The sequence below is a fragment of the Anolis sagrei genome, chromosome 11 (assembly GCF_037176765.1).
Source record: "Anolis sagrei isolate rAnoSag1 chromosome 11, rAnoSag1.mat, whole genome shotgun sequence".
NCBI lineage: Eukaryota > Metazoa > Chordata > Lepidosauria > Squamata > Dactyloidae > Anolis > Anolis sagrei.
Window position 1 is genome coordinate 19,688,532 of NC_090031.1, and position 25,269 is coordinate 19,713,800.

At 45.9% G+C, this 25,269-nt stretch overlaps 1 protein-coding gene across 2 annotated transcripts in view; it reads left to right on the top strand.

Annotated features, from left to right (window-relative positions):
* Nucleotides 1-25,269, top strand: part of CUEDC1 (CUE domain containing 1) — a 137,833-nt gene that overhangs the window by 95,335 nt on the left and 17,229 nt on the right. The window contains exons 4-10 of one of the 2 annotated variants that reach the window (XM_060757086.2): nt 3,685-3,812; nt 5,450-5,570; nt 8,544-8,727; nt 10,433-10,516; nt 18,854-18,943; nt 21,179-21,272; nt 24,757-24,815. In XM_060757086.2, the coding sequence (XP_060613069.2) occupies nt 3,685-3,812; nt 5,450-5,570; nt 8,544-8,727; nt 10,433-10,516; nt 18,854-18,943; nt 21,179-21,272; nt 24,757-24,815 (760 nt within the window). Of the gene's footprint in view, nt 1-3,684; nt 3,813-5,449; nt 5,577-8,543; nt 8,728-10,432; nt 10,517-18,853; nt 18,944-21,178; nt 21,273-24,756; nt 24,816-25,269 lie in introns of both variants that reach the window. The other variant, XM_060757085.2, reaches the window with a different exon arrangement.

The window sequence follows — 25,269 nt, forward strand, 5'->3', positions numbered from 1 at the left end:
CTGAACTGTTTAAAATCTTAAAAGATGATGCTGTCAAGGTGATGCATGCCATTTGCCAGCAAATATGGAAAACACAAGAATGGCCATCAGACTGGAAAAAATCAACTTATATCCCCATACCAAAAAAGGGAAATGCAAAAGACTGCTCCAACTTCCGTACAGTGGCCCTTATTTCTCATGCCAGTAAGGTAATGCTCAAGATCCTGCAAGGAAGACTCCAGCAATACATGGAGCGAGAGTTGCCAGATGTTCAGGCTGGGTTTAGAAAAGGTAGAGGAACGAGAGACCAAATTGCCAATATCCGCTGGATAATGGAGAAAAGCAGGGAGTTTCAGAAAAACATCTACTTCTGCTTCATTGACTATTCTAAAGCCTTTGACTGTGTGGATCATAATAAATTGTGGCAAGTTCTTAGTGGGATGGGCATCCCAAGCCACCTTGTCTCTCTCCTGAGGAATCTGTACAAGGACCAAGTAGCAACAGTCAGAACTGACCACGGAACAACAGACTGGTTCAAGATTGGGAAAGGCGTACGGCAAGGCTGCATCCTCTCACCCAACCTTTTTAACTTGTATGCAGAACACATCATGCGATGTGCGGGGCTGGATGAATGCAAAGCCGGGGTGAAAATTGCTGGAAGAAACATTAACAACCTCAGATATGCAGATGACACCACTCTGATGGCCGAAAGTGAGGAGGAGCTGAGGAACCTTCTAATCAAGGTGAAAGAAGAAAGTGCAAAAGCCGGGTTGCAGCTAAACGTCAAAAAAACCAAGATTATGGCAACAAGAATGATTGACAACTGGGAAATAGAGGGAGAAACCGTGGAGGCCGTGACAGACTTTGTATTTCTAGGTGCAAAGATTACTGCAGATGCAGACTGTGGCCAGGAAATCAGAAGACGCTTACTTCTTGGGAGGAGAGCAATGTCCAATCTCGATAAAATAGTAAAGAGTAGAGACATCAGACTGGCAACAAAGATCCGCCTAGTCAAAGCCATGGTATTCCCTGTAGTCACCTACGGATGTGAGAGCTGGACCTTAGGGAAGGCTGAGCGAAGGAAGATCGATGCTTTTGAACTGTGGTGCTGGAGGAAAGTTCTGAGAGTGCCTTGGACTGCGAGAAGATCCAACCAGTCCATCCTCCAGGAAATAAAGCCCGACTGCTCACTGGAGGGAAAGATACTAGAGACAAAGTTGAAGTACTTTGGCCACATCATGAGGAGACAGGAAAGCCTAGAGAAGACAATTATGCTGGGGAAAGTGGAAGGCAAAAGGAAGAGGGGCCGACCAAGGGCAAGATGGATGGATGGCATCCTTGAAGTGACTGGACTGACCTTGAGAGAGCTGAGGGTGGTAACGGCCGACAGGGAGCTCTGGCGTGGGCTGGTCCATGAGGTCACGAAGAGTCGGAGACGACTGAACGAATGAACAACAATGTCCATTAACTTCAGTCTCCATTCGTCGATCTTTGGAATTTCCTCGCTTTTCCACTTGCTTGCCACTACAAGTCTTGCGGCAGTCGCCATGTGGAAAAAGAGTTTGTCTTTGTTCGTGTCTATTTTAAAGTCAAAGATTCCTAATAAGTAGTATTCTGCTTTTTTCTCTATTTTTAATTCCAGTATCTTTGTTGTTATTTCATGAATTTCCTGCCAGAATTTTTTCACTTTCCTGCAGAACCACCATAGATGGAGAAAGGTTCCTTCTTTGTCTTTACATTTCCAACATTTGTCGGTTACTTTTTTGTAGTATTTTGCCAGTTTGCTTGGGGTTAGATACCATTGATACAGCATTTTGATCCAGTTTTCTCGTAGGCTGTATGAGTTGGTCCATTTTATCTTTGTCTTCCATGCATATTCCCAATTCGGTGTTGCAATTGCATGGCCAAGGTTGTCCGTCCTGTTATTAGTTTATTTGTGTATGGATTTTCTGTTGTTAGCCGGCCTGAGTCCCTCCACGGAGGTGGAGAAGACCGGGGTATAAAAGTTTTAAATAAATAAATAAATAAGTAAAAACAGGCAACAGTGACCACATTGTCTGTAGCTTCAAACAATTCTTCCACTGTACATGAGGCAGGACATTGCAGACAAGCATACAGATGCGGAGTTGCCTGTTCTGCTCCATAGTCACCAAGGTGGAGGATTCTTTTAGGTACTGCCCTTTTACCAGGCTGCCTATAATAATAATAGCACAGTCTCTGTCCCGTGTGGGGCATGGGACAGAGACTATGCTGGTCTCCATCACGGATCACCTTCGATGCCAGCTTGACCAGGGCGGGTCAGTGCTGCTTGTGTTATTGGATCTCACAGCAGCATTTGACACAGTCGACCACAATCTTTTGACCCACCGCCTTGCTGTTGCTGGAGTCAGGGGGAGAGCTTTAAACTGGCTGGCCTCCTTTCTTCACAACCGTGGACAGCGAGTGGAGAGGGGAGGCCTGGTCTCTGAGAGGTCCCCTCTATCTTGTGGGGTTCCTCAGGGGGCCATTCTCTCCCCTCTGTTATTTAACATCTATATGCGACCACTTGCTCAGGTGGTTCGAGGATTTGGGCTTGAGTGTTATCCGTACGCTCAGCTGGTGCTGAAGATGGAAGGCCGACCGGACTCTGTACCCGATTGTTTCCATCGGTGCCTCGAGGCCGTTACTGGATGGCTGCGTGCCAGCAGGTTGAGGGTGAATCCAGCAAAGACGAAGATCCTATGGCTGGGTCGACCGGGCAGTGGGGACATCCAGCTGCCTACCCTGGATGGTGAGGCACTACGCCCGTCATCATTGGTAAAGAGTCTGGGAGTCCTTTTGGACCCTCTGCTGACGATGGAAGCCCAGGTCTCCGCCGTTAGCAGAACCGCCTTCTTTCATCTGCGGCAGGCTAGACGGCTGGCCCCCTCCCTGTCCAGGGACGACCTAGCTACGGTGATCCAGGCCACGGTCATCTCAAGACTGGACTACTGTAACGCCCTCTACATTGGCCTTCCTCTGTCGGTGATCCGGAAGCTCAAGTTGGTACAAAATGCAGCTGCTCGGCTTCTTGCAGGAATTCTAATGAGATGCCACATAACACCAATCTTACTACAGCTGCATTGGTTACCAATTGAGCACCGGATCACTTTCAAAGTGATGGTACTCACCTTTAAGGCCTTGCATGGTCTGGGGTCGATGTACCTGAGGGACCGCCTCACCCCCTACCAACCCCAGAGATCCCTCCGTTCTGAGGACCAAGATCTATTGGAAGTCCCCAGTGTCAAGACCTTGCGTCTAACAGCAAACAGACGCAGAGCCTTTACAGCAGTGGCACCATCACTCTGGAATACTCTGCCACCTGAAGTCCGTGCCTTGCGGGACTTACCAGCTTTCCACAGGGCATGTAAGACATACCTGTTTTGACAGGCTTTTGATGTTTGATAGTGTTGTATTTAAATTGTTTTAAATTGCTTTTAAATTTTGTTAGATTTTAGCTAGTCTTGTAAGCCGCTCCGAGCCCCAGGGGAGTGGCGGCATATAAGTTTAAATAATAAATAAATAAATAAATAAATAAATATTCCTCTACCATCTCCCAAAAGGGACTCGGGGCAGCTGGTTTAGGGCTTCTGCATGTATTTGTTGTTGTGTGCCTTCAAATCAACTTAAGACGAACTTCTGTGTCTCAATGGCTCTGTATCTGCATATCTCTGTAATTTAATTCAGATTTTGGAACGGACTCTGGAGCCCGATAGTTCAGATGAAGAGCCTCCTCCAGTCTACTCTCCCCCTTCCTATGACATGCACATCTTTGACCGGCAGTACCCGCAGGCCCCTCCAACGCCGCCCCCCAGGTACGTTTGTTGGGCTGGGTTTTGGAAATGTATTTTGTAGACTTCTAGCCATTGGATGCTTGAAATCCAAAGGAAGAGCATCTCCTGAGGGATTTTTAATTTAAAAATACCTTAGCGTAATAGTTGTGTAGTGCAGAACTGCTATTTTATTGATATGTGCCATAACATAAAGGTAAAGGTTTCCCCTGACATTAAGTCTAGTCATGTCCGACTCTGGGGGTTGGTGCTCATCTCCATTTCTAAGCTGAAGAGCTGACGTTGTCCATAGACACCTCCAAGGTCATGTGGCCAGCATGACTATATGGAGCACTGTTAACTTCCCACCCAAGCAGTATCTACTGATCCATTCACATTAGGCATGTTTTCGAACTCCTAGATTGGTACAAGCTGGGGCTAACGGCAGGAGCTCACCTCGCTCCTCGGATTCAAAATACTAACAAAATGAAGTTCAACAGTGACAAATGCAAGATACTCCACTTTGGCAGGAAAAATGAAATGCAAAGATACAAAATGGGGGACAATGCCTGGCTCGAGAGCAGTACGTGTGAAAAAGATCTTGGAGTCCTCGTGGACAACAAGTTAAACATGAGCCAACAATGTGATGTGGCGGCAAAAAAAGCCAATGGGATTTTGGCCTGCATCAATAGGAGCATAGTGTCTAGATCCAGGGAAGTAATGCTACCCCTCTATTCCGCTTTGGTTAGACCACACCTGGAATATTGTGTCCAATTCTGGGCACCACAATTGAAGAGAGATATTGACAAGCTGGAATGTGTCCAGAGGAGGGCGACTAAAATGATCAAGGGTCTGGAGAACAAGCCCTATGAGGAGCGGCTTAAGGAACTGGGCATGTTTAGCCTGAAGAAGAGAAGGATGAGAGGAGATATGATAGCCATGTATAAATATGTGAAAGGAAGCCACAGGGAGGAGGGAGCAAGCTTGTTTTCTGCTTCCTTGGAGACTAGGACGCGGAACAATGGCTTCAAACTACAAGAGAGGAGATTCCATCTGAACACGAGGAAGAACTTCCTGACTGTGAGAGCCGTTCAGCAGTGGAACTCTCTGCCCCGGAGTGTGGTGGAGGATCCTTCTTTGAAGGCTTTTGAACAGAGGCTGCATGGCCATCTGTCAGGGGTGATTTGAATGCAATATTCCTGCTTCTTGGCAGGGGGTTGGACTGGATGGCCCATGAGGTCTCTTCCAACTCCTTGATTCTATGATTCTATGACCTTTCAGCAGTTTAGGCTGCTGCGCAACAATTAACATGTGCCATAAGTATAAGAAAATGTGAAAACATCTCTGTTCCAATATGTCTTGGAATTAAAAAGAAGACAATTTGAAGGTGGGAATAAAACTTTGCAACAGGTGCCAGGAATTGCCAGAAAATCCTCCTGGATAAGAAGGGACATTTTCTTCAGAACAACAGCAGCAAAGGCTGCTGTCTCTAATACATGTGTATATTGTGAACCGCTCCAAGCCTTCGGGGAGTGGCGGTATATAAAATTGATTAATAAATAAAATAAATAATAATTTCCTGACACATTGGCCTCAAATTGAGCCATTGACAACAACTGGATTCTCAAGCCTTGTTTCAATTTTGATCTGCTCTCCCCTTTCCTTCCCCTTTGACCACCCAGGATTGATATCCAGAATTCAAGTGGGCCTCCAGCGCAACGCCGGTACCGGAACTGGAACCCTCCATTGTTAGGCAATCTTCCCGATGACTTCCTTCGCATCTTACCCCAACAGATGGACAAGGTGCAGGTGGGAATCAGAGGGTTTATTGGACCATTTGCATTTGAATGTCTTGAAATACAATGTGTGAATAACCTTGCAGAGTTGCCCACTTTTCCCAGCAAGGCTGACAGGAGGATCTGGGAAACATTCCCTTCTCTTTTGGAATATCCAGATGGTTCCAAGTTGACAGCATGTGGCTAATGTTTCACCTTCTTTTTCCCTGCAAAAGAAACTGTGCTGGCACGGCTGTGTCAGGAGATTTGAATTTCCTTTCTTGCACTGTTAGTTTGCATGAATCTATTCAAGCTATGCTTTTTTGTAATCAGGTGGCTTCCCCAGGTTGCAATCATAGGGCCAACAATCTATGTTGTTGGCCCTATGATTGCAACTTTGCAAGGTTTACACCTTTGCATGCTTTCCCTTTCCCCGGGTTTTGGAGGGAAAAGGGGACTTTTAGTTCAGTCTCACAGTTAGGAGCCCTACAGTAGAACATGTTGGCTTTTCTCTACCCCACCTGTAAAAAGCTTCGCTTCTTACAGCTCTGCCGGGGTCAAAGAAATAGATTGCAACTTTGCAAGGTTTACACCTTTGCATGCTTTCCCTTTCCCCGGGTTTTGGAGGGAAAAGGGGACTTTTAGTTCAGTCTCACAGTTAGGAGACTGAACTAAAAGTAACAGATCTACAGCCAGCCTTTGCTGGGGAAATAGGAAAACCTCTACAGCTTTGCTGGATAGTAAAGTTACAGTTCCACAGCTTTGCTAGAGGAATACAGCCAGCCTTTGCTGGGCAAAGAAATAATTCCACAGCCTTCTTGGAGAAACTAAAGAGACACCAGCTTGGCAGATCTGCAGCAACCATTGCCTGGTAAGGGACCGCTTCGGCTATCCATAACGCAGCTTGGAGCCGGGAGTTGGGGCCTCATGCCAACCTGGGTTAAAAAAGATTGCCCAAGGAGAGGTCGGAAGGTTTCCCTAAAGAAGATAGGAACAGTTTATGAAGCAGTTGCCTGTCCCTTGTTGGCAGATGGAGAAAGTTACCAGTTTTTCAAGATTATATGGCATTTTATTCATTTGTTCGAAGATTTAAGCCTTAATAAAGAACTTTCTTGGACTTATTTTGAGCCTCTACAGAACTTTGTTTTGGGAAACCTGTGGGACCCTTTAGCTGAGGCACCTCAGCGTCCCGTTGGGCATACAGAAAGCACGTCCTATAAACAGACATTGCCATAGGCCCAGCGCATGACAGCACAGAAACCAACTTCAAACCATGGCTCATGGAGTTGGCTTGTGAACTCAAACAAGAGGACTAGTGCAGTGTTTCTCAACCTTGGGGTCTTGACAACCCCTGGGAGGTTGTCAAGAGCGGGTTTCAGAGGGGTCGCCAAGACCATCAGAAAACATATATTTTTGATGGTGTTAGGAATCCCTTTGGCAGAAAAGACTGAAGATCTCTCCTGCCTATCCTTCTCTTCCTTTTTTAGAAACAGAGGGCTAATCCTCCCACCAAAAGCCCTCCTCCTGTTGTGATTGGAGTCTCAGAATCAGCCAAGGGAAGGGCTGATTCTGAGACTCCAAGGGGAGAGCAGGCATGCTTGGTGCATGACAACGTGGTGCACATCTGCGAGCGAGGCAGAGCAGGTGAGGCTGGAGGGAGGCTTGTGCCAGTGAGTCCGTTCAATGCACAGGGATTCTGTGTGGGAAGTTTGGCCCAATTCTGTCATTGATGGAGTTCAGAATTATTATTATTTGCAGTATTTACCCTTCTCAACCCCAAAGGGGACTCAGGATGTAGGTGAACTATAAACCCCATCAACTACAACTCCCAAATGTCAAGGTCTATTTTCCCCAAACTCCACCAGTGTTCAATTTGGGCAAATTGAGTACTAGCTGTCCCCTGCCACACATTGCTGTGGCCCACATGGGGGTTCTGTGTGGGAGGTTTGGCCCAATTCTATTGTTGGTGGGGTTCAGAATTCTCTGTGACTGTAGGTGAACTATAAATCAAGGCAACTACAACTCCCAAATGTCAAGATTCTATTTTCCCCAAACTCCACCAGTGTTCACATTTGGGCAGATTGAGTATTTTTGTAGAGTTTGGTCCAGATCCATCATTGTTTGAGTCCACAGTCATCTTTGGATGTAGGTGAACTACAACTCCAAAACCAAAGGACACTGCCCACCAAACCCTTCCAGTATTTTCTGTTGGTCATGGGAGAACTGTGTGCCAAGTTTGGTTCAATTCCATCGTTGGTGGGGTTCAGAATGTTCTTTAATTGTAGGTGAACTATAAATCCCAGCAACTACAACTCCCAAATGACAAAATCATATTTTTTTTTGGAGTGAAGGACATACATTGGGTTGTTAGGTGTCTTGTGTCCAAATTTGGTGTCAATTCGTCCAGTGGTTTTTGAGTTCTGTTAATCCCACAAACGAACATTACATTTTAATGCATATAGATTTGTGTCAAGTTTGGTCCAGATCCATCACTTTTGAGTCCTTAATGCTCTCTGGAGTTGCAGTTGGAGTGAAGTTGTAGTTGGAGTGTTGGCCATGGGAGTTTTGTGTGCCACGTTTGGTTCAATTCCATTCTTGATGGAGTTCAGAATGCTCTTTGATTGTAAGTGTACTGTAAATCCCAGCAACTACAACCCCAAATGACAAAATCGATCCCCCTCCCAACCCCACAAATATTCAAATTTGGGCTTATTGGGTGAATGAAAATACATCCTGCATATCGGATATTTACACTATGATTCATAAGAGCAGCAAAATTACAGTTATGAAGTAGCAACGAAAATAATGTTATGATTGGGGGTCACCACAACATGAGGAACTGTATTAAGGGGTCGCGACATTAGGAAGGTTGAGAAACACTGGTCTTAGCTTTGTGCTCAGCATTCAGAAAGCTTTGCTGTCATCTCATACGTGAAGTGGCCATTTCTGTTTGCCATTCCTAGTCGATGGCTTTATCTTCATTCCCAAATGCCTTCTCCAGAATTCTCAGGGCGGCCATCAAACCACCAAAAGCCCAGGAAGTCAAAGGACCCAAGGCTCTTTGGACCAGGAGAGGAAATGGAAGCAGTATCTCGAAGATGAACGGATCGCGCTCTTCCTCCAGAACGAGGAGTTCATGAAGGAACTTCAAAGGAACAGGGATTTTCTCCTGGCCCTTGAAAGAGGTAATTTCAGAATCTTCCATTGTGGCCACAGCATGTCCCCTTTTATTTGGGACCCTTATTCGGATCTCTGTCATAATGGGCTGCCACGGTTGAGCCAGTTGGCATAATGGTTTCAGAGTTGGACCATGAGTGTCAATCCCCACTCAGTCATGGGGTAAGTCACATACTTTCAGCCTCAGAAAAACCTATGATACGGTCACCATAAGCCAGAAACAATTTGAAGGCACAGATCTGTCTTAAAACTGTGCAAACTATAGTTTGAAGCCTACCTAGACCTACCTACCAGGAGCTGCGGCTATATCAGGTCTTTAGTGTTGATGCTTCACCAAACTACAGCTCACAGGATTCCATAGCATTGAGCCATGGCAATGAAAGTAGTGCCAAACTACATTAACTGCACATAATCCGCTCCTGTTGTGAGAGAATTGGCCGTCTGCAAGGACATTGCCCAGGGAACGCCTGGATGATTTTTGATGTTTTATCATCCTTGTGGGAGGCTTCTCTCATGTCCCCGCATGAGGAGCTGGAGCTAATAGAGGGAGCTCATCCGCCTCTCCCCGGATTCGAACCTGCGACCTGTCGATCTTCAGTCCTGCCGGCACAGGGGTTTAACCCACTGCGCCACCGGGGGCTCCTGACACGACAAAAAAACAAAAAACAAAACTGCACATAAGAAGAATTCCTTTTCTTGCACTGCTAGTTTGCATGAATTTATTTTAGCCATGCTTTTTGGAATCAGGTAGCTTCCCTCAGGTTGCAGTTGTAGGTCCAGCTATCTGCCAATCATCATTAGAATCTTTAGACCCGCCCTTTTTCCCAGGGTTTTGGAGGGAAAAGAGGACTTTGTTCAGTCTCACTGTTGGAAGCCTAACAGAAGGACGCGTGGGTCTCTCTCTCCCACCTGCACAAAGGCTTCATTCCTCACAGCTTTGCTGGGGGGAAAGGAAAGGATCCACAGCTTTTGCTGGGGAGTAAAGAAATAGTTCCTACAGCCTTCGTGGAGAAACTAAAGGACACCTTTCAGCTTGGCAGATCTACAAGAACCTTGCCTGGTAAGGGACTACTCGGGCTATCCATAAAGCATCTTGGAGCCGGGAGTAGGGGCCTCACGCCAGCAAAGTAAAGAGAGATTGCCCAGGGAGGAGTCAAAGGATTTCCCTAAGGAAGAAAGGAACAGTTTACCACCAGTTGCCTGCCCCTTGTTGGCAGATTGAGAAAGCTACCGGGTTTCCAAGGTTATAAAGCATTTAATTCATTTGTTTGAAGATTTAAGCCCAAATAAAGAACTTTGTTGAACTTATCTCGAGCCTCAATTGAACTCTGTGTTGGGAAATCTAAAGGGCCCTTCAGCTGAGGCACCCCACCGTCCCTTTGGGCATACAGAGAGCATGTCCTGTAAACAGACATGCGACAGCACAATATAAACATAGGGCTGTTGTAGGTTTTTTCGGGCTATATGGCCATATTCTAGAGGCATTCTCTCCTGACGTTTCACCTGCATCTAGGGCAAACATCCTCAGAGGTAGTGAGGTCAGTGATATAAACATAGTTTCTTGACCCTGTTAGATCATAGAGATGCTACTATTACTGTTTTTGCTCTTGACTAGTTTCTTCTAACCCTTAATTATTTTTCTCAGAGCCTATGTTGATAGATGGCTCATCAATTTATCATGTTTGTATGTGTGCGTTTTTCGTTCCCTTCAAGATCGCTTGAGGTACGAGTCAAAGAAATCCAAGATGAACAGTGTGGCTGTCAGCAGTGATGTCTGCTTTTCCTCTGTAATATCTGGTAAGTCATGTTTCTAACTCCACTGCTGGAAATCCCTGCCGCTTGTCTTCTTAAGGGTAATGTCGAACTTCCACACCAGCAAAAAAACTGGGTGTGTAGTTGTTGTATCACCAGGATTTTTCTCATGATTGCAACATACAAGGGAAATATTTAAATTCCCTCTTCTCCTACTGATTCATTCTCAAGGACTCACTGGCCAACACACATGTTAGCCCTGTTTCTGGGTATATTTTACCTGCTAATTCCAAAACTGGCATCAGTTTTCCTCCATCAGCTCTAGTGTTTGAGATACAGAACAGAGCCAATTACCAGTTGCCATCTGCTCGCCAAGATAACCATATCGAAGAACCTAGAGGTGGTGCAGTCTATCCAATGTAATATTTCAAACCAGTGCCCCAAAGCACCCAAGGAACAACCAAGACACCAATATTTTTTTGGTGTTGTTGAATTAATTATCAACTTATTTATTTATCGTGTCAGAAGCGAACCGAGGGTACAGTTGTAATGTATTTAAAAACACAACCAAAATTTTAAAAACTAGTTATCAATAGTGCAAATTGTATTTTTAGGCAACTTCACAGTGGGTTGCTGTAAGTTTTCCAAGCTGTTTGGCCATGTTCCAGAAGCATTCTCTTCTGGCATTTTGCCCACATCTATGACAGTCATCCTCTGAGTTCTGTTGGAAACTAGGCAAGGGAGATTTATGTACCTGTGGAATGTCCAGGGTGGGAGAAAGAACTCTTGCCTGTTGGAGGCAAGTGAGAATGTTGCAATTGGACAGCTTGATTAGAATTTAATTGCCTTGCAGCTTCAAAGCCTGGCTGGTTGCTGCCTAAGGGGATCCTTTGTTGGGAGGTGTTATCTGGCCCTGATTAATTCTTGTCTGGAATTCTCCTGTTTTCTGAATATTGCTCTTTATTTTATTTATTTATTTATCTACGATATTTATATGCCACCCTTCTCATCCTTTGATCCTTCTGGGACGCCTCGCAGAAATGGGACTTGGAGGTACTGCTCTGCAGAGACTTCAGTCCTTCCTGGAGGGTCGGTCTCAGAAGGTGTTACTGGGTGACACCTGTTCGGCTCCACCACCATTGTCTTGTGGAGTCCCTCAGGGTTCAGTGCTGTCCCCGATGTTATTTAACATCTACATGAAGCCGCTGGGGGAGATCATCCGGAGTTTCGCAGTTGGGTGCCATCTTTATGCAGATGACACACAACTCTACTACTCTTTTCCACCTAATCTGTACACAGATGACGTCCAAATCTGTCACTCCTTCCCACCTGTTCAGACCTTGAACTGGTGCTTGGCTGCTGTGTTGGACTGGATGAGGGCTAACAAATTGAAATTGAATCCAGACAAGACAGAGGTCCTCCTGGTCAGTCGAAAGGCTGAACAGGGCATAGGGTTACAGCCTGTGTTGGATGAGGTTACACTCCCCCTGAAGACGCAGCTTCGCAGCTTGTGAGTGATCCTGGATTCATCACTGAGCCTGGAACCCCAGATTTCGGCGGTGGCCAAGGGAGCTTTTGCACAGTTAAAACTCATGCACCAGCTGTGCCTGTACTTTGGGAAGTCTGATCTGGCCACGGTGGTCCATGCTCTGGTTGCATCCCGAATAGATTACTGAAACGCTCTCTACGTGGGGCTGCCTTTGAAGACGGTTCGGAAACTTCAGCTAGTTCAACGGGCGGCAGCCAGATTATTAACTGGGGCGGCATACAGGGAGCATAACACCCCCTTGTTATGCCAGCTCCACTGGCTGCCGGTCCACCTCCGAGCCCAATTCAAAGTGCTGGTCTTGACCTATAAAGCTCTATACGGTTCTGGCCCAGCTTACTTGTCCGAACGCATCCACCCCTATATCCCACCTCGTAATCTAAGATCATCCGGGGAGGCCCTGCTCTCGCTCCCGTCAACATCACAGATGCGCCTGGTGGGGACGAGAGACAGGGTCTTCTTGGCTGTGGCCCCCCGCCTATGGAACACACTTACCCAAATGAGGTAAGATCCGCTCCCTCCCTCCTGGCTTTTAGAAAAAAATTAAAATCATGGTTTTGGGACCAGGCCTTTGGGTAGTAGAAGTAAATGTATGCAGCATTTTGGAAAGACAACGACTGGAACGGTGATTTATTGTTTTAATTATTGTTTTATTGCTCATGGATGTATTTTTAAATTTAATTTATGTCTAACTGTAGTGTGTAATTGTAATTGTTTGTACTGGCATTGAATTTTTGCCATTACTTATGTGTAAACCGCTTTGAGTCCCCCTCGGGGTGAGAAAAGCAGTATACAAATACTGTAAATAATCATAATAAATAAATAAATAAATAAATAACTCTAGAATCAGGACAGTAAATAAAGAGGATACTAAAAAAGCAGGGGAATTTCAGACAGGAAACAATCAGGGCCAGCGAACACCCCCTCCAACAAAGAATTTCCCCAGCCAGGAAGCAGCCAGGCTTTGAAGCTGCAAGGCCATTCAATGCTATTCAAAGTAATCAATTGCAACATCCACACCTGCTTCAAACAGACAAGCGTTTGTTTTTCTCACACCCTGGACATTCCACAAATAAATCTTACTTGCCTAGTTTCCAACAAATCTCACAACCTCTGAGGATGCCTGCCATAGATGTGGGCATAACGACAGGAAAGAATGCTTCTGGAACATGGCCAGACAGCCAGGAAAACTCACAGCAATCCAGTGATTCTGGCCATGAAATCCTTCAACAACACAACTTCACAGTGTTTGGCATAAAAGAGACTTACTCTGAATGTAAGATACTCCCTGACCAAACTTTGCACAAAATGTCCTTAGAAACACTTTTTTTAATGGACAGGGGGAGTGTGACTCTGTTGGTCCTCTTGGACATCTCAGCGGCTTTCGATACCATCGATCATGGTATCCTTATGGGTCGCCTCTCTGGGATGGGTCTCGGGGGTATGGTTCTGTCGTGGCTCCGATCCTTCCTGGACGAACCCAGATGGTGAAGCTGGGAGACGCCTGCTCTGACCCCTGGCCTTTGACCTGTGGGGTCCCGCAAGGCTCTATTCTGTCTCCCATACTTTTTAACATCTACATGAAACCGCTGGGAGAGGTCATCCGGAATTTTGGAGTTGGGTGCCATCTCTACGCAGATGATACACAACTCTACTACTCTTTTCCACCTAATTCCAAGGAGGCCTCTCAGGTGCTGGACGAGTGCCTGACCGCTGTGTCTATCTGGGTGACGAGGAACAAGCTGAAGATCAATCCCGACAAGACAGAGGTCCTCCTGGTCGATCACAAACCGGATCGGGGTATAGGGTGGCAACCTGTGTTTGACGGGGTTACACTCCCCCTGAAGCCACAGGTCCGCAGTTTGGGAGTCCTCTTGGATTCATCGCTCACGCTTGAGGCTCAGGCGTCGGCAGTGTCCGGGAGGGCTTTTGCACAATTGAGACTTGTGCGCCAGCTGCGACCGTACCTCGCGAAGGCTGATCTGGTCCATGCCTTGGTCACCTCTAGATTGGACTACTGCAATGCGCTCTACGTAGGGCTACCCTTGAAAACGGCTCGGAAATTCCAACTGGTCCAACGGGCAGCAGCCAGGATATTAACCGGGGCTCATTACAGAGAGAAGTCAACCCTCCTGTTCAAGGAGCTCCACTGGCTGCCGTTTATTTTCCGAGCCCAATTTAAGGTGCAGGTGCTTACCTACAAAGCCCTGAACGGTTTGGGACCACGCTACTTGCGTGACCGCATCTCCGTCTACGAACCCACACGTTCACTCCGGTCATCTGGAGACGCCCTGCTCGTGATCCCGCCCGCGTTGCAAGCGCGCTTGGTGGGGACTTGAGACAGGGCCTTTTCTGTGGTGGCCCCCCGACTCTGGAATGCCCTCCCAAGAGATCTTAGACAGGCCCCTTCGCTAGCAGTCTTCAGAAAGAATTTGAAGACCTGGCTGTTCCAATGTGCCTTTTCAGATTAGGAACCTCCAATACCAAGTCCTAGAAGCACTTTAGTAGAACTAAGATCGCTGCACACTGCACTTACCTTATAATCCTACATACCTCCTGCCACATCAGCACTTTTAATCTTGTACCCATTACTCTGGCCTGGCCCAGTTTTATAGTGTCTTGATGTCTCGATGTATTGTTATTGCTGTTGTTTATTCTGCTTAACTGTTTTTAATTTGCTCTAGGTATTGTATTGCTGTATTGTGTTTTGAGGCCTTGGCCTATGTAAGCCACATCGAGTCCTTCGGGAGATGCTAGCGGGGTACAAATAAAGTTATAATAATAATAATAATAATAATAATAATTATTATTATTATTATTATTATTATTATTATTATTATTTCTAGCATAGAAAAATACCCCAGCTACTTGAGAACCCCTAACCTATGGATGTACTGATACAGGAGTCCTGCACAGTTTTGCATCCCTATTCTAAGAGATCAAACTCGTTCTTTGGCTGAAAAGCTAAAATGAATATGCTTTTTCCGCTCTCGATCTGCCATGGCCGTGCAGGAAGCAGAGGCTGAATTGCAAACGGCCGCAGATGCAAGCTCTTCTTTCCCTTTTAGCCTTTGAACGAAGGCGATATTGCCTTGCTGGCGGAATGAGTCCATAATCCTGCTTAACCTTTGCTGCCGAGCCAAGCGGCAGCCTCAGAAGAGGGAATTAGAGTCTCCCTCGTTTGATATCCTGGTATTAATACTGCGGAAGGGGCTGGGCCTGATATTAGAGCAGCAACGCTTCCTAGGGATAGCCACAGGGACAAAACATGGAGAGTCTTCGAAAGAGCTTTAGTAGGCGGTCGAAGAGGCTCTTCCACATTTACGTAGAAGCACCTTTGATGCAAACCTTCTAAGCATCTCTCTTCTTCAAATCCTCTTTGAAAAAATCAAGTTTGTAGTCCTTAAGGCCACAAATTCTGCAACATGAAGAGTGGACAAAAATTGAGAATGGTTACTTTTTCTCTCAGTTTTGGGAGACCAGAGTCTAAATCCTCGCTCGGCCCTGAAAACCAACTGGATAACTTAGGGCAAGGCACGCTATCTCAGCCCCAGAGGAAGGCAGTTAGGGCTGGGCGGTTTCGTTTCGTAATTTCGTAATTCGTTAAAAATTCTTTATTTTTTTTTATAACGAAGCGATATTGAACCATTCAGGAGCAACTAAAAAACGAAACGAATTTTTCCAATTCGTTTCGTAATTGTTTCGGAATTGTTTCATTATTGATTCATTATTGATTCGTAAATGTTTTGTTATTATTTCCGCATGTCTGGTGCAAGTTTTAGGGTTGCTGTTTGTTTTCTCAGTGAAAAAAAATATAATTATCACACCAACAGTCAACAACAGAGGGAGAGGGAAGCTTCTGAAGTTTTTTTAGCGTATTGCGCGATCGCGGCCGCCATTAACGAATCGATTCGTAATTGTTTCGTAATTGTTTTATGATTTCCGAAATTTCGTAAATATCGAACTTTTTTAAAGGAAAATTTCGGAATTCTTTTAAATAACGAAACGCAAAAAACCCCTAAAAAACAAATCGAGTTTAGAAACAAATTTTTCCGTGTTTGGACAGCCCTAAAGGCAGTGGCAAATTTATTTATTTATTTATTTAGTACATTTCTACGCAACCCCTCTCAGCCTTCCGGTGACTTGAGGCGGTTCACAAAGCAAGAGTTCAATGCCACCAAGGACACGATTACAATATACAATATAAAAACATTAGCAACAGTAAAATTAACCATTATAATAAAACATACTTCAATCGATATTCCTTAAAACAATGTCCAGTTCCGCAGCCTACTAATACTGAGGTCTACCTCAGAATGAGGCTTCCCTCACACAGAGGCTTCCCTCACTCTGAGGGTTACCTCAGACTGAGGCCTACTAACACACTTAGGCCTCCCTCAGACTGATGCCTACTTAGACCCATCGCAAACTAGGCTCCTGCGGGAGAATGAGGCTTCCCTCACACAGAGGCTTCCCTCACTCTGAGGGTTACCTCAGACTGAGGCCTACTAACACACTTAGGCCTCCCTCAGACTGATGCCTACTTAGACCCGTCGCAAACTAGGCTCCTGTGGGAGCAAACCTTGCCAGCACGTCCCTGACGTCATGAGACTCCGCCTCTCGCCCCGCCCTTTTCTCTGCCCCTTTCTCCGTGCCAGCGTGGTTTTTCCTTTGCTAGGGCAGCATTGCCAGCGTACTCTCTCAGTTGGCAGAATTCAACTGAGAGAATACGCTGGCAGTGTTGCCCTAGCAAAGGAAAAACCACGCTGGCACAGAGAAAGAGGCGGAGAAAGGGGCGGAGAGAGAGGCGCAGTCTCATGACGTCAGGGACGTGCTGGCAAGGTTTGCTCCCACAGGAGCCTAGTTTGCAGCAGCTCTAACACGGAGGCTCTCTCACACTGAGGCCTTTCTTACACTGAGGAAAACTAACACTGAAACCATCTCACACTGAGACCTCACACAGAGGGTTCTCTCACTTTGAAGGCTACCTCAGACTGATGCCTACTAACACGGAGGTTCTCTCACACCGAGGTCTCTCTTTCTGTACAAATTTTACCAATACAACTCAGTGTTAAGCTTCCCCGACAGGGATGGAAAAGGAAAATGAATATGATGCTGGTCCTACATCTGATGCGACGCACTGCAAGAAGGCGTCCTTCCTTCACTTCATGGCTTCTGGTTATATTTGTATGGAGACAAGGAGAAAAACATATTTTTGGAGTAGAATAGGGCAGCTTATGGCCCTACATTCTGGCCAGCCCTAATTGGCATCAACAATGGTGGGGGATAATGTTCAGTTCACATGGTATTTGTGTTGGGCAAGTGTGCTCAGCCTCTCTATCGGACAATGGGAGTACTGCTGGGAGAGTGGGCTTATTAACAAAAGACCCTCCTCATAAACATATAGCAGAGTAACTTATTTAGCAGCAGCGTGACCCAGCACCAGTAGCCCAAAGTGATAAAAAGAACAAAATCACGCAGACTCTTCCATAAAAGGCTTTTCTTTATAGCAAAATAATATGGTTGCACTATTTACAAAAACAAGGTTGCCGTAACACAAATAAAGTTCAACCTTCACACTGGAGCTTCACACACAAGGCCTTCTCATACTGCGGCCTACTAACACTGAGTTCTACCTCAGAATGTGGCCTCCCTCACACAGAGGCTTCTCTCACTTTGAGGGCTACCTCAGACTGAGGCCTACTAACATACTGAGGCCTCCCTCAGACTGAGGCCTACTAACATGGAGGCTCTCTCACACTGAGGCCTCTCTTACACTGAGGCAAACTAACACTGAAACCATCTCACACTGAGGCCTCACACAGAGGGTTCTCTCACTTTGAAGGCTACCTCAGACTGATGCCTACTAACATACTGAGGCCTCCCTCAGACTGAGGCCTACTAACACGGAGGCTCTCTCACACTGAGGCCTCTCTTACACTGAGGCAAACTAACACTGAGACCATCTCACACTGAGGCCTCACACAGAGGGTTCTCTCACTTTGAAGGCTACCTCAGACTGATGCCTACTAACATACTGAGGCCTCCCTCAGACTGAGGCCTCCTAACACGGAGGCTCTCTCACACTGAGGCCTCTCTTACACTGAGGCAAACTAACACTGAGACCATCTCACACTGAGGCCTCACACAGAGGGTACTCTCACTTTGAAGGCTACCTCAGACTGAGGCCTACTAACACACTGAGGCCTCCCTCAGACTGAGGCCTACTAACATGGAGGCTCTTTCACACTGAGGCCTCTCTTACACTGAGGCAAACTAATACTGAGACCATCTCACACTGAGGCCTCCCTCACACAGAGGTTTCTCTCACTCTGAGGGCTACCTCAGACTGAAGCTTACTAACACTGAGGTCTACATCAGACTGGGGGCTTTCTCCCACTGAGGCCTTTCTCAGACTGAGATCTCTCTCAGATAGACGCCTCTCTCATAATGAGGCGAACTAACACTGAGACCTTCTCTCACTGAGGCTGACTAACACTGAGGGCTTCTAAGCTACACACACCTGCTTATATTGAACTGTAGCGTTTGCAGAGTCATTGCATACATTTAACCCTTTCCGTGCTTAACTCACATTTTTGTAGTTTAAAATACCTAGTTAATTTTTAATATTTCTGAAAATTTGCTTATAACCATAGGTCATAATACCTTTTTGGTTTTAAGCTGGTAGTCCTCGGGGTCTGATAGATATTTCAGTAAATTACACTATGGGGAGATTTTTAATTGAGGTGACGGTCATCTTGTCCTTCATTGGTGAAGGATAATGGGAGCTGCAGTCCAAACGTATCTAAGGAACCCAACATGTTTTGCTTTTCTAGACGACGTCGTTCGCTCCTTAACCGGCGTCTCCAGTGGTGCTGTCTCCGAAGATGCCTTATTCAGGGACAAATTGAAACACATGGGAAAATGTGAGTTGTGACTGATGGGATCTTCATCTTGGGCTGCAATGGGGTTTACCGGTCAAGCTGTGACTGTCCCTTTGTTGGAGTGTATGGAATATGGCTCTGGGAGGTCAGGGTTCAAATCCCCGCCTAACCATTGGGTGTCCTTGGGCAAGTCTCACCCTCTTAGCCTCAGAGGAAGACAGGGACCTGAAGTCAAATGACGACGACAACAATAGCATGAGAACATGACATGCTGGGTCTTTATTTCATATATTTAAATTCTGTTTAAGGTTGTGGGTGAACTACAACTCACATCATGCCAGGTTAACCCTCTGAACTGCATCAGTACTTAGTTTGTCGTGTTGAGAAAGTTTGCTAGATGCATCATCAGTGGGGTCCGTGTACACTCTGGCTGCAGGGTAAACTATAACTCTCCCCATGGTGAGTCAGTTCCCTCAACCCCTCCAGTACATTCAGTTGGTCATGTACTGTGTTCCAAGTTTGGTTCCGGTCTGTTCTCGGTGGTGGTCACAGTATCTCCTGATGTAGGTGAACTACAACACCCAGAAATGAAAGTCAGTTCCCCTCAAACTCCTCCAGTATATTCAGTTGGTCATGAGGGTTTTGTGTGCCAAGTTTGATTCATGCCCATCATTGGTGGGGGTCACAATTTTGCTGGTTGTAGGTGAACTACCACAGCCAAAACTCAAGTTCAATTTCTCCCAAACCCCTCCAATAATCAAATTTGGGCATACCAGATATGTGTACCAAGTTTGGTCCAGATTCATCAGCTTTTGGGTTCACAGTGCTCGCTGGATGTAGGTGAACTAAAACCCTCCCAAATCAAGGTGAATTTTCCCTAAAGACCTCCAGTATTTTTGGCTAGTCATGGGAGTTCTGTGTTTCAAGTTTGGTCCAATTCCCTATTTGGTGGGGTTCAGAGTGCTCTTTGATTGCAAGTGAACTACAAATCCCAGTACCTACGACACCCGCCAAAACCCAATAGTATTCCAATTTGGACATATCAGGTATGTGTGCTAAGTTTGGTCCAGATCCATTATTGTTTGGGTTCACAGTGCTCTCTGGATGTAGCTGAACTACAATTCCTATAAATCCACCCAAAGACCTCCAGTATATTCAGTTGGTCATGAGAGTTCTGTGTGCCAAGTTAGTTCCAGGTCTATCATTGGTGGGGTTCAAAGTGCTTTTAGATTGCAAGTATACTACCTTCATGACCGTATCTCTCTCCATGAACCAACCCGGGCCCTACGATCTTCTGGGGAGGCCCTCCTTTCGCCCCTGCCAATCTCGCAGGCTCGTCTTGTGGGCACAAGGGAAAGAGCCTTCTCCTCTGTGGCTCCCCAGCTCTGGAACTCATTACCTGGAGAGATCAGGAAAGCCACTACACTAGAAACGTTTAAAAACAACCTTAAAACCTGGCTCATCTGCTGCGCCTTTGGCGAGTAGGTGTACAACATGACACTATTGCTCCCCTCAACGTTTCTATCACTGGAATACATCCCTCCCCCCCCCCCCCCCAAATGGGAAGTTTAGTTTCACAACTCTGTGTATTTTTATGAGCTCCCGGCAAATAACTTGCTCCTATTTTTATCTCATTAGAGTTTTTAACATTTTATCCTGTACATATGGCCCGCCCACTGTTTACTATGTTTGTGCTTTTTGTTTATTGTAATGCTATTTTGTTATTGAATTTTTAAAATGTAATTTTGATGATGTTGCTTCTTGTTTATGTTTTGGTTTTATCTTGATATAATATGTTGTCTGGGCTTGGCCCCATGTAAGCTGCTCCGAGTCCCCATCGGGGAGATGGTGGCGGGGTATAAATAAAGATTATTATTATTACTACTACTACTACTACTAGCTGTCCCCTGCCACACGTTGCTGTGGCCCACATGGGGGTTCTGTGTGGGAGATTTGGCCCAATTCTATCGTTGGTGGGCTTCAGAATGCTCTGTGATTGTAGGTGAACTATAAATCCCAGCAACTACAACTCCCAAATGTCAAGATTCTATTTTCCCCAAACTCCACCAGTGTTCACATTTGGACATATTGAGTATTCGCGTGAAGGAGCCCTAGGGGCGGGGCCAACGGAGGTAGCCTCACGACCCCTCCGAAATGGCCAGGCGACCCCCCGGGGGGTCACGACCCTCAGGTTGAGAACTGCTGCCCTACGTAGATATTTTCCTTAAATTGTCCCCATTCTTTCCTTTCAAATGCCTGTCCTTTTATTTCTTTCAGCAACACGCAAGAAACTCTTTGAGCTTGCCAGAGCTTTCTCAGAGAAGACCAAAATGAGGAAGTCGAAAAGAAAACAGCTGTTAAAGCATCAGGTGTATCCTTCCATATAGTAATACCAGTTTCTCAATGTCTAGCACTTTCCCAAATTGTGCTGACATTCGTTTGCTCAGAAGACTTGTTTGCAGGGCAGATTGGAAAATGTAATGGGGATGGATTTCCTTTCCTTGTTGCTTCCTCGCTTTAATCTAGATTGAGATCTCCTGCCAGATTGCAGGTTGGCAGCAGACCTGCTCCGGTTTCATGCTCCCAGCGATATTAGTTACATGAAAAACACAACAAAAAGCCTTTCATCTTTTGTTCTGAAATTGAGCTCATAAGGATTGCGGGGGATCGGCACTGAAAACGCATTCCTCCACCGAGTTTGTGTTCAGAGGCACTCTGTTTCTTCGTTCTAAGTGTATGTCCACACTTGCATCTAGCCACCCTTTTGTACAGATTGGTTGGGGATTCTGGGAGTTGGAGCTTAAATAAATAACTTCGCAGGGTCAGGTTCTGTTCAGGACCCCCTAGTAATGGTGTGCTTTATAAATCATAATTACAGTGATGCCTTGGGATGTGGAAATTCTTCTGTGAAACCCAGTTGCCTCTGCAGTATTTTTTTTTTATTTGGGAACTGTGTACGTTGCCTTTCTGGGCAAAAAGACCCAAAGAAGTCAGCCATAGCAGAGCACCTGATGAACCAACCTGGACACAGCATATTATTTGAGAAACACAGAAATGCTGGATCACTCTCACAACCACCATGTCAGACTACACAGAGAAGCCATCAAAATCCACAAGCGTGCGGACAATTTCAACAGAAAGGAGGAAACCATGAAAATGAACAAAATCTGGCTACCAGTATTAAAAAACTCTAAAATTACAACAGCTAAACTACAGAGGGTAAACAATCAGGGACATCTAATCACCTCTCAACAAAGGATTGCCCCAGACACTGCCAGGCCATCAAATGCTAATCAAGGTGGTCAGTTGAAACATTCACATTCACTACCTCTGAGGATGCTTGCCATAGATGCAGGCGAAACGTCAGGAGAGAATGCCTCTAGAACATGGCCATATAGCCCGAAAAAACCTACAACAACCCATTCACACCTAGCTCCAACAGACAAGAGTTCTTTGTCCCACCCTTGTCATTCCACAGATATATAAACCCTTTTTCCTAGTTCCAACAGACCTCACTACCTCTGAGCATGCTTGCCATAAATGCAGGCGAAATGTCAGGAGAGAATGCCTCTAGAACTTGGCCATATAGCCCGAAAAAACATACAACAACCCATTCACACCTAGCTCCAACAGACAAGAGTTCTTTGTCCCACCCTTGTCATTCCACAGATATATAAACCCTTTTTCCTAGTTCCAACAGACCTCACTACCTCTGAGCATGCTTGCCATAGATGCAGGCGAAACGTCAGGAGAGAATGCCTCTAGAACTTGGCCATATAGCCCGAAAAAACCTACAACAACCCATTCATACCTAGCTCCAACAGACAAGAGTTCTTTGCTCCACCCTGGTCATTCCACAGATATATAAACCCTTTTTCCTAGTTCCAGCAGACCTCACTTCCTCTGAGCATGCTTGCCATAGATGCAGGTGAAACGTCAGGAGAAAATGCCTCTAGAACATGACCATATAGCCCGGAAAAACCTACAACAACCCAGTGATTCCGGCCATGAAAACCCTCGACAATACATTAGACCCAAAGATCTTGCATTCATGGTTAAGACCATTCTTTAAACACATAGAACACAGTCAGTTTGCAAAACTAATGACAGTCACGGCTGTATATAAGCATTCTCTCCTAACGTTTTGCCCACATTGATGGGATATGGGAGAAATTTCAGGCAAGAGGGGTTTATCTATCTGTGGAAAGTCCAGGGTGGAAGAAAGAACTCTTGTCTGCTTGAGGCAAATGTGAATGTTGGAATTGGCCACCTTGATTAGCATTGAATGGCCTTGCAGCTTCAGAACTTGGCTGCAAGCAAACAAGAATTCTTTCTCCCACCCTGGACATTATTCCACAGATATATAAACCTCACTTGGCTCATTTCTAACAGACCTCACAACCTCTGAGGATGCCTGCCATAGATGTGGGTTTTTATTTTATTTATCGTGTCATCAGCAACCATTGTATTACAATTCTAACAGAGCAAAACAAACACAGAGATTAAAAAGAAAAAGAAAAAAAGAAAGAAAAAAAACCCACACAGATTTTGCAAATTTGGTATTTGGTTAAATGTCCTTTGACCAGTATCTGGCCACTTGGAGTGCCTCTGGGGTTGCCGCAAGAAGGTCCTCCATCGTGCATGTGGCAGGGCTCAGGGTGCATTGCAGCGGGTGGTCAGTGGTTTGTTCTTCTCCGCACTCGCATGCCGAGGATTCCACCCTGTAGCCCCATTTCTTAAGATTGGCTCTGCATCTCGTGGTGCCAGAGCGCAATCTGTTCAGCGCCTTCCAAGTCGCCCAGTCTTCTGAGTGCCCAGGGGGGAGTCTCTCATCTGGTATCACCCATGGATTGAGGTGCTGGGTTTGGGCCTGCCACTTTTGGACTCTCGCTTGCTGGGGTGTTCCAGCGAGTGTCTCTGTAGATCTAAGAAAACTATGTCTTGATTTAAGTCGTTGACGTGCTGGCTGATACCCAAACAGGGGATGAGCTGGAGATGTCTCTGCCTTGGTCCTTTCGCTATTGGCTGCTACTTCCCGGCGGATGTCAGGTGGTGCGATACCGGCTAAGCAGTGTAATTTCTCCAGTGGTGTAGGGCGCAGACACCCCGTGATAATGCGGCATGTCTCATTAAGAGCCACATCTACTGTTTTAGTGTGGTGAGATGTGTTCCACACTGGGCATGCATACTCAGCAGCAGAGTAGCATAGCGCAAGGGCAGATGTCTTCACTGTGTCTGGTTGTGATCCCCAGGTTGTGCCAGTCAGCTTTCGTATGATGTTGTTTCTAGCGCCCACTTTTTGTTTGATGTTCAGGCAGTGCTTCTTGTAGGTCAGAGCACAGTCCAGAGTGACTCCCATGGTATTTGGGTGCGCTGCAATGCTCCAGTGGGATTCCTTCCCAGGTCATCCTCAGAGCTCGGGATGCTTGTCTGTTCTTAAGGTGAAAGGCGCATGTCTGTGTTTTAGATGGATTAGGGATCAGTTGGATTTTCCTGTAATAGGCAGTAAGAGCACCTAGAGCTTCGGAGAGCTTCTGTTCAACCATCTCAAAGCTCCCTGCTTGAGCGGTAATGGCACGATCATCAGCATAGATGAAACTCTCTGTCCCTTCTGGCAGTGGCTGGTCATTTGTGTAGATGTTGAACATGGATGGAGCAAGCATGCTCCCCTGAGGCAGGCCGTTCTTCTGTTTCCGCCATCTGCTTCTCTGGCCCTGTGGGTGAAACGTCAGGAGAGAATGCTTCTGGAACATGGCCATACAGCCTGAAAAACTCACAGCAACCTAGTGATTCTGGCCATGAAAGCCTCCAGCATCCCATGTCTTGCTTTTTCTTCTCCTTAATCTTATGCTCAGGATGGGGACAGCAGCTTCCACGGCTAATCTGCTCGATGATGTTGAAGGACATTCATGTGGTAAGATGACCACCAGCATCTAACACTGCTACTTTTTTTTTTAGCTTCCCACAGCATGCCAAATGTCTGTAATCCATCTTGACTACGCTAAAACCCTTTGTTGGTCCATTACAGGCATGTCCTTGACAAATCAGGTCACATTCCTATTTTTCAGAAGGATGCGCTGTATTTGTGTTATCTTCCTTGCTTCCATTGTAGCGGTTGCAAAGGAAGATTCTTTGACTGATTTGTGTCATTCCAGGCCTGGAAACCCTTATGACCACCGCACCACACAAGAGTCCAGGAATATAAACAAATAGTCTATTGTAAAACACATTAAAAAGCACATAAAAAGCAGGAATAAGAAAGGGAGATATATCATCCAAAAAGGTTTAGTAACAGGTGATAACCAACATAATCCAAATGTTTCATAAGGTTCCAAGGAACAGCCAGAAACCACAGGTATAGCATAAGT